Source organism: Gavialis gangeticus, unplaced genomic scaffold (genome assembly GCF_001723915.1).
Source record: "Gavialis gangeticus isolate Ggan-Ray unplaced genomic scaffold, GavGan_comp1, whole genome shotgun sequence".
Lineage (NCBI taxonomy): Eukaryota > Metazoa > Chordata > Crocodylia > Gavialidae > Gavialis > Gavialis gangeticus.
In genome coordinates, this window is record NW_017729022.1 from 101,184,640 (window position 1) to 101,198,420 (window position 13,781).

The following is a 13,781-nucleotide window of genomic DNA, read 5'->3' on the forward strand; positions in this document are numbered from 1 at the left end:
GAGGGAGGGGACCATGGGGGGAGCCCTGCCAGGCCCCATCCCCTGCCTGCTTCCCTAGTCCCTCCCATGGCTGCCCTGCCTGGCCAAAGCTCCTGACTCTAAAAATAAAAGAAGCCCCCACTCACCAGCTGCTGTCGCAGCCCCCCCCATAGCACGGGGCAGTGGGGGGCAGCAGGGATTGCCCCCTCCCCCCTCCATGGCAGGAGCTGGTGAATTTGAGGCTTTTTTCTTTTCAGTTGAATTGATTTGGGACAGTGATTCGAATCGCCGAATCGAATCACTGTCCCCTGAATCAGCCGAATTGGAATCCAAAGTAAATACTAGCCGCCTTGCAGGCCAACACTAGATGCTTCAGTGGCAGATGTTAAAGCTGTATCTGGTTAGAAATCTTCTAACAGAAAATATCTATTTGGCAAAACCTGAAGTGTTTTTTGGCAATAAACTGAATTCAACCAATTTTTCTGACAGAACACTGGGCATGTTTCTAATAGAAACCTAATTGGTTTTCTGCCAACTCAAGCACCTGGCTACTTGCCAGCATACCTGTAGGTCTGCCCAAGGGTCATGTCCCTTCCAGACATCCAGAGGCCATGGCTCCATGGTCCTAACATATGGACAACTCTGAGGCTGGAGCCTCTGCACTACTGTACCTTTTCCAGATGCCTGGGCCATTTGTTTCCTTGGGCTACCCAATTCCTACAACCTGGAAAGACAGCATCCATGAAAGCCTGGTAGCCCTGATAGACCCTGGATTGAACCAGAGTTCTTAGGCTTCTTGCCACATGCCAGGAAATCTTAGGAGTTTGTATGGGCTGGGATTTCCAGCTCCCATGCTCAGTTATGGGATCAGGGCTCCTAAGCTTCCTCCCATGGCACCAGGTGCTCTGGATTTTCACAGCTTCCAGGCTATTTATTGGGAAGCTGGGACCCTGAAAGTTCTGACTCATGCCAGAGCTCTTAAGGCTTGCTGTGGAGCTGGAAACCTGGGCCCAAAGGTCTTCAGTACTGAAGCAACAATGCTATGCAATAGGGCTGTGTGAAGCTTTGGGTACTGATTCAATTCAGAGGAGATTCAGCCCAATTCAATAGCCAAATCTCTGAATCTGAATCAGGAGACCAATAAAAAGGTCTGAATTGATTTGAAGCTCTCTGAACTGATTTGGAAAAGATTCAGAGAGCTTTGGTGATTTGGGCTTGCTGCAGCAGGGACCTGGACTCCATGCTGGTAAGTAGGGGGTGGGGAAGCAGGGGCTGGAGGAGGAGGGAGGGATCCATAGGGGGGATCCCCAACAGGTCTCATCCCCTGCCTGCTCCCCTAGTCCCCCTGAGCACCCCCCAACCTCCGCCCACTCTCCAAATCAAATCACTGTCCCCCGAATTGGCCGAATCTAAATCTGAAGTGAATACTAGCCGCTTTGCACAGGCCTACTATGCAATCTACTTCAGAGTTAAAACACTCAGTTATTCCAGTGTCCTGTGGCTCCCAGATCTGCCCCACCATAGAGGCTGCTTCAGAACTGAGGACTTCATGAGTTCCACTTTTTGATCCAATTGTCTCCTTAGACTACGTGACTCCTGCAACCTGGGGAGACAGTTTCCAAGAGATTTTGACAGCTTGGGGAGAGAGCTGTCCTATGAACCTGGAAGCATACAGGTTCCTGACTTTTGGGCCATTCAGATAATAGAGCTCTAAACCCTGGAAGCCCTGAGGCTTCTCACCTGAAGACAATCAGCCATAGAACCAAGGAATATCTGTCAGTAGCTGACTAAGATTGAAATTTTTTTTTCCACAGTTACACTATTGTTCACCACTGAATTGCAAGCAACTAAACTGATCACTTGAGGTTTGGGTTTTCTAACCCAATTCAGGAGAAAAAGATTTCCAATTTAGAAAATATTAAAAATGGGAAATGCTGTTTCTTAACTGGACAAAAGGCAGATCTGGGATATTTTCCCCCCTACATTACATGTCATCCTAATGTCTAAGAGTAAAGGTCAATCTTAAGCCCGGAAGGAGAAAGTGTATCTCTGCCATAAAGTTTGTCATAACTGATTATGAGAATTCTGGATATTTGTGATATCCATATACATGTTCAGTTTAATTGTGACATGAAAAAAACCTTTGCTACTATTGATCAGTCATTTCTGATTCTTATTCTTCTAAATACTCTGTTTCACCCACAGGCATTTCCACTTTACTAATCACCCCTTTCCCAGATCATTGATATATTATATAGCATGGGACTTAGAGTGGAACCTTGAGGCATCCCAGGGTTACTTCCATGATGAAAAATGTCCATATACTTCTGCTCTGTCTTTTCTGCCTCCTGTCCAGTTTTTGATCATGGCAACACTTTGTCTCTAACCTCATGAAACCTGAGTTGTTTTAGTAGTCTTATGGGCAGTCTTGTTGAAGGCTTTTGAGAAGTTTAAATAAATTACATCATCTGCTTCTCCTTTAGTCGCTTTTTTACTGAAACATTCAAAAAATTCTAAGATTATTATTTTCTCTTGCAAAACTCATACTGGTTAGACCCAGAATGTTTTCCTATAACAGTCATTTGTAATGATCATTTCAGTGAATTTGCTAGGTACAGGTATAAGTCTAATCTGGGGTACAATTACTTGAGACACCCCTAGAGCATTTTTTTAAATGGATGTACGGTATTTGTTGTTTTCCAGTCCTCTGGGATCCATGGCCAACCTAAATGAGAAACTGCCTATTTAGCAGCTCAATTGCTTGGTGCTTATTCCTTACAACTTTTGAATACATACAATCTGGCTGTGGTGACTTTTGATTACATTACGACTTTGTTCCAAAACCTCTTCATTTGACACTAGGTACACACTAAATTAGTGAAAAGACAATACTTGCTTATTTCATGTTGAAAGCAACATATATATCTATATATATATATAAAAAATGAAGTATATATCTGTATGTATGTATATTGGCTTATAACTCAAGAATGGCTGGTCCTATCTACACCTTCCAAGATCACTGAATAACACCAGAAGAAAATTATACATGGGGTATTTTTCATTTGACCATTTTTGGGTCTTCCACTCACTATTTAAGGGAACCATGCTTTTCACATGGACAGTTATATGTGGCTTGCTCCAAAGTTAGTAGTCAAAGAGGGTAGTATATACGGGTACCAACAGGAAACACCACAAACATTGTTTACAAAAATGTTTTACAATAAAGATAATTCATTTGGATGTCATTTGAAATGTTGCTCCATGTTAAATATGAAATGTAATTATGTTGTACTATGCTCTTTAAAAATTATGTAGTACGTATGTACACACATGCACACACACACACTAGCAGAAGAACCTGTTCCTCACCCAGTTGTTATTTTTGTAATTGAAGTGTTTGTTTATTTTCAAAGAACTTAGTACAACATATTTAGGTAAAAAATATAGCTTATCTCTATCTCTCTATATCTGTTGAAATCTGCTTAATCAGAATAAGGCTTTCAAGGAAGCACCGGTGTTTATGATGAAAAATGTCTCCTTGAAGGCCTTATTCTGATTAAGCAGATTTTTCAAGAAAGAATCAATTAAAAAAATTGCAGCTGAAGTGGTCCCTATTTTTTTTCTTTCCATCCTGCTAACTCAATTAAAGAATTAAAAATCTCTGGGTGAAATCCCAGCTCCACTGAAGTCAATGGCAAAACTCCCATTAGCTTCAGGATTTTTATCTTGGTTTCCCCCCTTGACTGAAATGCAGGAGACTTACTGTACAAGAAGCACAAAATGATTAGTGAGCCACTGATTTCTGAGAAGTTCTGTGATACTGCTAGCCTTTGCTTTTTATGATTTTGGGTGCTGGTACTAATTGGTATAGGTCCACTGCAATTAATGAGCAAAGGATCTGGGTCTAGGGTACATATCTTCTCATTACAATGGAAGATTTGCCTATGCTAGAAATGGATGTTGCCAAATGAAATGGATCAGTTACGTTAGGACATATACCAGCTCAGTTGATTTGCTTCATTGGGCAAAGCAGACAATGCCCGTTGTTCCAAAGAGTCAGGTCCCTGCCACTCTCAGGAGCGGCAGGGGCCCAAGCATGCAGGACAATTCTCAGGGCACATTTCTGCAAGTGGGGGAACCTCAGGTTTCCTCACTTGCAGAGATGTGTCCTGAGTTGGGTTCCCTGGGGGCACCTCTGCAAACAGGGAGCAGCTGTGCACACCCAGGCATTATGACTCAGGCTCTGCCTCTGCAAATCGGGAAATGTGGGCAACTGTTCCTAGGACTTCAGGGGCCCAATTCTGTATGCCTTGGGAGCACCTACCTGGGGTGGCTGGAAAGCATGGGCAGCTCCAGTCGTCCCATGATCTCCCTCCTTAAAACAAACAGATGTCCACTGAAAAACAGTGGCACAAAGTTATACTACCTTTCGTCATGGCCACAAATCTGGGCATTTGTGATGTAACAAAGGGCATGGATGTTTGTTTGCTTTTGCTTTGTTTTAAGGCAGCACACAGGCAATGTCTGTTTGCAGCCATAAAGATACCCAAGCTAGCTCTGGATACATCAGCCTGAGAACTGGAAGCAGTACCCCAGTTAGTTCACTGATTAGTTTTGCTGAGAACTGAAAGAAGAGTGAAAGAGTTATTCTGTTTCCATGCCATCAGCTTCTCTGCTGAAATTGCCAACAAATAGCCATTTAATGAAATCTATCACAATAAATGGCCACCAGCACACATATACCAGCTCACAAGGCATATACGGTGTCACAAGGCACCCCCCTCTATAACTTGTCTGAATTTAGTGGCACCCCATTTCAGAAACAAATTTCACTTGTTTTTTGATTACCAAAAAATAATAGAGCAATTCTTCTGTTGCAAAGGTCTCATGAGGACCACAGCCATTCAGAATGTTTTTAACATGATGGATTCCTATTTGAAATCTTCGGGTTTAGCTTGTGAATAGTGTCAGTATTTGCATACCCACCCATGCTGATACTGCATGGCACCCTGCAACAACAACTTGAAAAGGATTTTATGGCACCCCAGGATGCTGTAGGACCCTGACTGAGAATCACTCTAGAGAGAGAGAGATCTGAACAGAAAAACTTAGTCAAGAACTTAGATCTAAAAATGGCCATTCCAATACAATTCCATTTAGCAAAGATGGTAACATAACTGGGCAGGGGGGTGGGAAGAGGCAACAGGTGCAGTAGTCCCAGATTCTGCCTTTGTTGTGAGGGGGTATGCAAAAATATATCTGTGACTCTAGTGACAGCTGATTCCACCACTGTGACTGGCACTGCAGCTGCTCTGAGCAAAGACATTTGAAAAGATTCATTTTCATTCCAGTGCAAAATGAAAACTAATTTTGAATTATTTTAAGTAGTTGGGAAATGCAATTTCATCTTCCACACAGCTATACTGTTTTTTTTCAGTACAGGATATCAAAACACATGTGAATTTAGACTTTATTTTATCCATAAGTGATCTGCATTTCATTTTGGCTGAAATAAAAGTCAACAGTGTTGGAAATGTATAAGTATTTCGCTGTTTTCCAACTGTACAATTAAATTATTTGTTGATCACTGGAAAAAGTAAAAACTTACTCATAACAACCATCCTGAGACACTATTGCCATTTCTTTATCCAATGATAGCAAAAAACAGCAATGTCTTGAAGCAAATTATATTAATGCAAATTGCATTAATGAGTATTCAAAGCTGGGCTTTCAAAAGTCCAACAAATTACACAGAGGTATGTATGTGTGTGTGTATTTATAAGACTTTGGAAATCCAAGATTTTGACACTAATTAATGTAATTTTCTTGAATATATTTTGCATCAAATTAAATGTTTTACAATTAAATCACTTGCCTATCAAAACATCTACATTTTGAACATCTAAACCAGGAAAATTGTTTACATTTGTAACTCTGCCCTGTTTAAAGTGTTTTAGGAACATTAACAAATTTAACTCCACAACACTTTTCTGAAATAGGTGAACATTATTATTGCTTATTTTAGAGACAGGTGATCCGCATCAGAGATTTTTAAGTAACTTGTGAGGGAAGATCAAATAGAATGAGAACTTAGTACATTTTGGCTCTGAGGCCACAGATCAATGTGGCATCCCTCTTTCTGAGGTTTGATTGTTGCTAACACAGATGAGCTAAGTCACAGTATGATAGTGTAGTCCCCCAAAAGATTTCCTTGGCAGTATTATCAAGCAGGTTAATTCATAGAGTCACAGAAGTTTAGGGCTGGAAGGGACCTTGTGAGATCATTGGGTCTAGCCCCCTGCTCTGGGCAGGAAAGACTGCTGGGGTCCAATAACCCCAGCAAGGTGTGCATCCAATTATATCATCCTATTTAAAATTTTCATTTGATTCAGACTGCATTAGGTCAGTAGGTCCTAACAAGTCAAGAAATAACCAGAATTCCACATCTGACCAGGGGCAAAAGTTGCACAGTTGCATACCAATGCCCAAAATGGTATTTTAATTCACATTTACTTGACCAACAAATGGTTAGAGCAAACTGAAACGGTTTTTGGTATTGTTTGTAAGTGCACAGAGCTCTTTTCTGTTAGTGTGACAAGACAGAATTGTGGAAGGCTTTCCTCACTTTTAGCCTCCATACCTTGCTTGTTATTTGGGTGCACCTATTCCTTTTAGAATCAAATTAGACTTGCCTCCACATTCTGATACATTCCGTGCGCCTGTTATGCCCTGTCCATCATTACTTGGGCAAGGTTCACAGGTAAGTTGACCTTCTGTGTCTTGGTATGTTCCTGGTGAGCAAGGAATGCACTGATTATGCTCTCCGCTATAATAGGTGCCCGTGTTGCAGGTAACTGAGAAAAGAAAAGTGGAATCTCCATAAGGACTTTCATTTTGGTAATATAGTTTGCCTTCATATAAAAAACCTACAGAAGATGGTTCTCTTTGACTTGGTCTACTTTTAACAACAACAAAAAAATCTCCAAAGTGTCATTGGTTTTTGGTAGATAAATATATGTCATCGTTTTATGGGAGATATAATACAAGATGTGTGTGCTGAGGGCACAGTAAGTTGACATATCAATTATAAAGATGTATTTGCAGGCAATATATCCCGTCTCAACTGGTATTTTTCTTGACAGTGAAATGGTTTAATTGGAAAAACATTCTAAACATATAAATTAATCACCCTGCTCTTCATCTTGCAAGAGGACACTTTATACTCTTGTCTTTAAAGGGTAAACGGTAAGGGTTTCTAAACACAATAGTTACAATGCTCAGTTCAACCTCTCAGTTACAGAACTGTGGAGGTGCAAGCGATGTGCGTGGTAATCCTGAATAACTACCAGAACTGCACATGCAAATTCAATGCTTTTTGCATAGAAATGGCCTGATGCGTCAAACTGCCTTAAAAAAGTGTAGAAGCTGACTGAAAATTTGACTCCAAGTCAGTACAGTGTTATGGGCACCAGGAGAAAGTAAACTGCATTCTTGATAGATTAGAAACCTTGTGCTGAAAATTGCAGTTGAAGAGTTATCACAAGCACCTGATCCCAAAAAATGCAGTTCAGTCAGTCTATCCTTGTTGTTCTACATAAAGCAAGACCCAGGATTCCCCACATTGTTTAGGTATCAGACAGCTTTACTGTATGACTTAGTATTGACTAGTTAACATTAAAGGTCTATATTTTAAATAGGGTGCAGCTGATTCAAATATAACTTCAGGTTTTGCTGAGACTTACCACATTTTTCATCCTGCAGCACTTGACCTGTACTGCATGCTTCATGTCCTTCAGTAGCCTTAGCTGGCTTCTGAGCCACTTCATATTCTGTCCCAGAAAACTGAATGTAAAATTGCTGTTTGTTAATAGATTTCCTCAATGTTTTGATTGCAGTTTGCAGCTTCTGCTCCATTCGTTTCCGCACACAGTCAATGTTACAAGTGTCTAGATGGGAAAGAATAAGAAAACTAGGAGCAATTGAGATTCATGTTTAAAGTAGAGATGTTTAGTATACCATTCCTAAACAGTATGCCATGCTAACTATCGAAAAACTTTTCTCTCTCTGGCACTTCATTCACTTCTCTTTATGTGCCAAGTGGAAAAAATACATGATTTTCCTAGTGCCAGAACTGACTGATTAGTGACAGTTTTGATTTTAGGCCATTTGAAATGGACAGACAGACCATCAAACTCTAGCGAATCAAATTCCCAATCTGTAACTGCACACAGAGCACTGATCTTGCCTTAGCTTCAGCATAAGGAGCTCACTGCCTTGTTCTATTCCAGGTACAGAATCAGAGATACAGCAGACATGGCACACTCTCCAGCAGTACTGAGCGGGGATCTATCAAACAAACAGGCTGTATTGTCTCATAGGCTATAGGAGTGGCAGCTGGTCTGCATGTTGCCACCTATGTATTAAGACATTTTCTCTTTCATATATTTCTATGGGTTCTAACCATTCCTAGACATTTTGAGAGCCAATTTTCTAGTTAAATCAACTTTGAGCTTGGAAAGTTTGTTGAATTTAGTAATGCATGTTGCATACAAGCCTGGTGAAATGCAAGTTGACTGGCTAACCACACCATAGCACTGTAACATGACCTTCCCATAGACCAGAAGAGATCTTTCACAAACCTGAGACTTCCTCTGATTTCATCTCCATTTCAAACTCAGCAGTGATATGGGACACTTCTTTGGAGGGTGACTTGCGGCCTCGGCGTTTTTTCTTGGTGGAATCACACTTCAGATTCACAAAGGTCACCTGACAGTTGTCTGTACAAGGGAATTGACCTCCTTTGCATAACAGAAGTGACATGGAAGAGGAATCAAGTAGCAAGGTAGCAAGTGACAGGCTTGTGTGTGATATTAGAGTTGGGTTAACATTAATGCTTGGTAATGTTACATAACATTGCACATGTACTGTTAGATGAACTTTTTCTGGTTAGATGAACCTCCCCCTCCTCCAGCCTGCCCACCCCCTAGTTACTGGTCAGGAACCTGGGTCCAGGTCCCTCCAGCTTGCACCGCTGCTTGCCCCATATGGGCAGGCAGTGTGCTTCAGCATTAGGGCAAGTGCCAGCTGTAGAAACATTCTGGCTGGCCACCAGAGCATCTCTGAGGAGGACAGAGCCTCTGGTTGCCTCAGGGCATGGCCCGGGACCATGCCCTGCCCCACTTTTTCCTCCTGGGATATTTTTTGATACTGGGGTGTCCGGGTATCAAAAAATGTGTTCCCAGTGTGTTTCTTGCAGCATCTCACAGGAGTTTGAGACACTGCAAGAGGCATGTTCGCACTCATCTGGATGTGCCCAATGAGGGTAAAAAAAGAAAATAAAAATTCAGAAGTGTTTTTACATAATATTTTGCCTCAGGTTGATAAGGGAAATAAAGAATCAAAATCAGAAATCTGCATGTGATGCAGTTAAACTACAAAATGGTTGATCCAGCTACAGTTCCATTTCTGAGTAATATTTTTGTTGTACAAGACAAATTTTAACTGTACTTGACTTCTCAAAGTTATACTATGTGTACCCTAAAGAAATGTGAAACGTGTCATTTAAAGCCTATTTTCTGTTAACCTCTGAAAGTGACATTTGAGATGAAAAACACATTTAAAAATGACTTTGCGTGTTAATAATACTCATCTAGGCAGTTAAAACTAGTCTCCATTCTGATAATCTGCTTACATGTCCCTATTTCCACTGCTTGTTTATTTACTGTCCTTCCCTCTGTGTGGGGGATTAATCTGGACAGATCAATTTAGGTTACAACCTGACTGTGCTCAGATTGCAGAGGCAGCATGGAAATATCAAAAAGAAAAAATGTTTAATTGAAAAGACAAGTAATAAAAAATATTTATTCACAGCAAGTTTTGCCACATTCAAATGCTAGACCAGCCTGACAAAGGATTTTCATTTCTGACTTTGCTAAAATTGGATATATGTTTTCTTTTCATCCTTTGCAATATCATATAAACTAAACATTCCAGTATAACTGAAGCCATCCATAACTACAGATTTAACTTTTCTGGGAAGAGGCTGCCTCTTCCTGCACCATAGGATTCCAATGGGAACATAATACAAATTAAAATAACATATCTTATTTTTATAAATCTAATTTTAATGAACAAAATCAAACCTAGCCAACTTTCTTCCAACTTCTCTTTGGCCAGTAACTTCTGATCTCAGGGGAACTGTACCACTGCCAATGCCAGAAACCTTGTAGAATCAGCTAAATTCTGAATTTTTGAAGACTTCATGAGATCAGCTGGTGGCATTTCATGATGAGCACTGCTAATCCAAACCCTAGTCCAACTTTAGTTTGAATCTGAATTGTGGACTAAGCCTAGGTTAAGGCCAAATCTGGAAGTCATAACTAAATTTCTTAGCAACTTGTGAGGAGAACAAGTTACCAAAACAAACTGCAACAACATTTAAGACTCTGATGATGTTATGAGAAACCACATACCCATAACAGTTTGCTTCCCAGAATCTTTATTTTTTTCTTTGCTGCGAGGCCGTAAATGGCACTTTGCATCTTTAATTTTGAAGCGAGCTTTTTGCTTGATTGGTGGGGCTAAGGAATCTGTTGAAATAAAATTAAAGTTGATCATTCCTTGTACAGCCTAAATGAATGCAAGCACTTATTTGATTTGAGTTAGTAATTTTCTTGCAACATTTAAACAAGGCTTGTCCAACATACGGCCCGCGGGCCGTCATGCGGCCCTCCAAGCTGTTTTCTGAGGCCTGAGGTGCTGTGACAGGAAATGAAAGTAAACACTATACTTTCGTTGCAGGTGGGGTGATGTGATACCGTTTCCTGTGAGGTCTTTGAATATGGCTCCCCAGCCCACTGGGTGATAAAAAGTTCATGATACAGCCCCACATTCAAAAAGGTTGGACACCCCTGCTCTAAACCAACCAGGATCCTCTGAATCTGTAACCCTTTATTTCAGTGCTTCTTTATGCAGTATACAAAGTGTGTGATTCTTGCAAAGGGCCATAGGTTGTAGCCATGTTGGTCTAAGGACATAGGCAGACAAGGTTCTTTGGGTAAATCCAATATCTTTTATTAGACCAACTCAAATAACTGGAAAAATTCTTCTTTGCAAGCTTTTGGGTACAATTACCCTTTGTTAGGCAAAGACAGCATCTGCACATCATCTTTGCTCTTCCTGGATGGAGTACAGGAGACCCTTGCCATTTGCAGGGGATACATTTCAGAGATCCCTGCAAATGGCAAAATCCGTGAATATGTCGGGAGCACGGCAGTAAATGCAGAGCTCCCGCAGATGCCGCCGGTGGTGTTGGCACTGAGGGGTGGGTGGGAACATGGCGAGAGTGTGCGCAGGGAGAGAGCATGGGTTTGAATATTCACACTGCAAATATTTGAAATCATGAATGGCGAATCTGTGAATGGCAAGGGTTTCCTGTAATAAAGCATCCAGAAGCCAGTGTAGGCATGAAAGAGCTCTCTTTCTCTCTCTCTCTCTCTCTCTCTCTCTCTCACATACACAATGTATAGTACCTACCTGCACAAGTAGGCAGTGTTGCATTGCGCTTTTGCTGGGCCTTGCCTTGCTGTACTGGAACTCCACAACTCAGTGTATAACTATTCTCTGAATCTGAACACAAAGAAGACAGTGTGCATACTGATATATATATATACAGAAAAATAATTCTGATAGTATTATCCTCACTCTTCACTTATTAGCACTGACACAACTTTTGAAAAATCTTACCTTAAAATGACAAACCATATTAACAAATCACACGATTGTGGCTGAAGTGGGCAAAGACTTAGGTTTGCCAGAGCCTATTGCTTCATATTCTTGATTATAAACTTAATCTTTTTTCCAGACTGTGAACTGTTAAACAAACCATATGATGGTAATGGGCAGAAAATGCTTTACTCTGTTTTTACATCACAAAATTTACAGGCGTGGAAAGCAGCAGTTAATTCAAAACTAAACTCTCTCATATACTTTCCTGAGTAATTTTAATTAAACTACTTTGACAGAATTTTTTATAGAAAAAAATAACATGTAGGATGCATCCAGACAAGAGTGCACGTGCAATCTGCAGTGCCTCAAAGTTGTTTGAGGCACCACAGACTGCATGCTGCTCATGTGTACCCATTCACCATGCTGCTAATTTGCAGTGTACAAAGTGTGGCAAGTTTTTTTGACACTGGGAGATCCTGGTGTCAAAAAAAAACACTACTAAAAAAAACAGTGTGGTGCATATGATAGCAATGTGCACAGTCAGAAATAAACCCTGGCCGGCCAAAGCCACACTCTGGCAGCCGGCCAGGCTCTGAGAAGCCAGCTCAGTGCTGCTGCTGCCCCGGGGGGTCCTCAGGACCCCAGGTAAGGTTGTTGGGGTCAGCACAGGTGCTGGCCCTAGCCTCCCTTCCCCACGCAGGTTATCCTGCCATACTGCTACAGGTGAGCTATCAACAAGTGTTTAGCATGGGGACTCCTGCACTTCCAACTTACTGCTCAGCTTTGTCTAACCACCTACATATGGCTGACTTTCAGGACAATGTAAAATTTGTATTTCTTAGCAGATGTGAAGTGTGCTAAGGGAGCTCTATTGCTATAGGAATATGGTACCAAGAGGTATTGCTGAAATTAACCTTTTCTTTTTTCCAATCTCTGGAATTTGTTGACTTAATAATTTACTATGCTCAAACTTCTCTTTAACATGGTATCCTTAATAATCCATTTATCTGGTACATCCCTTGTTTTATTCATTTCTCAACTGTCATCTCTAGTTAACTACTTTGGTCCAGTCTTCCCATAAGAGTTGATGGTCCTTAGGAGTTCACAGCATCAAGCCCTGCTGATGGGCTGTAACTGTATTCAATTAGTATTTGCATACATGCTTTAATCTATAATTAATTTTTTCCTTATAACTGTTTGTAATAATCCATAATAATACATTTACAATGTGTTCAAAGAAGAAAATTAAGTCACCTTGTATCATTAATCATTAATGCTGGATTGTACCAACCTGGAACAAAGAGTGTGTTGGATGGGCATGACAAGAAGCAGCTTTCTATTCCTCCTGATTTACTGCAGGCTAGCTGAGCCTGGGGAGCTGACTTGGTATTTGTGAGGCATTTCACCATCTCTGAAGAAAAAGGAATGAAAAATCAAGGACTGCAGCCAGGAGACCTTACCAGCCCACTCACAGAGGACAATGTGGAAAGGGGTTATTAGTGAAAATGTTTATGAAGCTAATGCAATGGTAATGGACAGAAAATCCTTCATAAACATGTGATAAAACAGCCCATGTCCAAACATCTGTGAACTTAGTGTGTTCACTAAGTTCACAGCAAGTGGAAGACTATCTGGGATCTGTACTAGGAACAGTACAGTGGAACTAAAATTGTGTATCTTTTTGGAGTTGTCAACTCTAACTATCAGAGCAAATACAGTGAAAAATCCAGTCACTGAAATGGGCAGGTAACAGTATGCACAGGAGATTGTTTGCCTTTCTTTTTGGTAATATCCTCTCAGGTACAGTGGGCCCCACTGCCATGACACACACTGGAGTTACTCTCACTAAGATTGGTTTATTTAAATTCTTGAGAGTACAATATTTTCCACTACCCATTCCAACTGTCATTGACTTTGCCCAATATTTCTGTTTAATCCCAGCTCCACCTTCTAACTTTCCACCCCTGAATAGGAAACCTCGGAGGAAGACCATGGAACTGCCGGTGAGTCAGCAGGTGGTAATGTTTCCATACAGACAACTCTCAGCCAAGGCCTGAGTACAGTGTTAGGAA

The 13,781-nt window shown here is 40.9% G+C and overlaps 1 protein-coding gene across 2 annotated transcripts in view; it reads right to left on the reverse strand.

Moving 5' to 3' along the window:
- SCUBE1 (signal peptide, CUB domain and EGF like domain containing 1) overlaps positions 1-13,781 on the reverse strand; it is a 443,267-nt gene that overhangs the window by 39,338 nt on the left and 390,148 nt on the right. The window contains exons 12-17 of one of the 2 annotated variants that reach the window (XM_019515739.1): positions 13,001-13,120; positions 11,518-11,610; positions 10,455-10,571; positions 8,622-8,759; positions 7,725-7,928; positions 6,675-6,836 (exon numbers count right to left, since the gene is read on the reverse strand). In XM_019515739.1, coding sequence (XP_019371284.1) covers positions 6,675-6,836; positions 7,725-7,928; positions 8,622-8,759; positions 10,455-10,571; positions 11,518-11,610; positions 13,001-13,120 — 834 coding nt within the window. Of the gene's footprint in view, positions 1-6,674; positions 6,837-7,724; positions 7,929-8,621; positions 8,781-10,454; positions 10,572-11,517; positions 11,611-13,000; positions 13,121-13,781 lie in introns of both variants that reach the window. The other variant, XM_019515738.1, reaches the window with a different exon arrangement.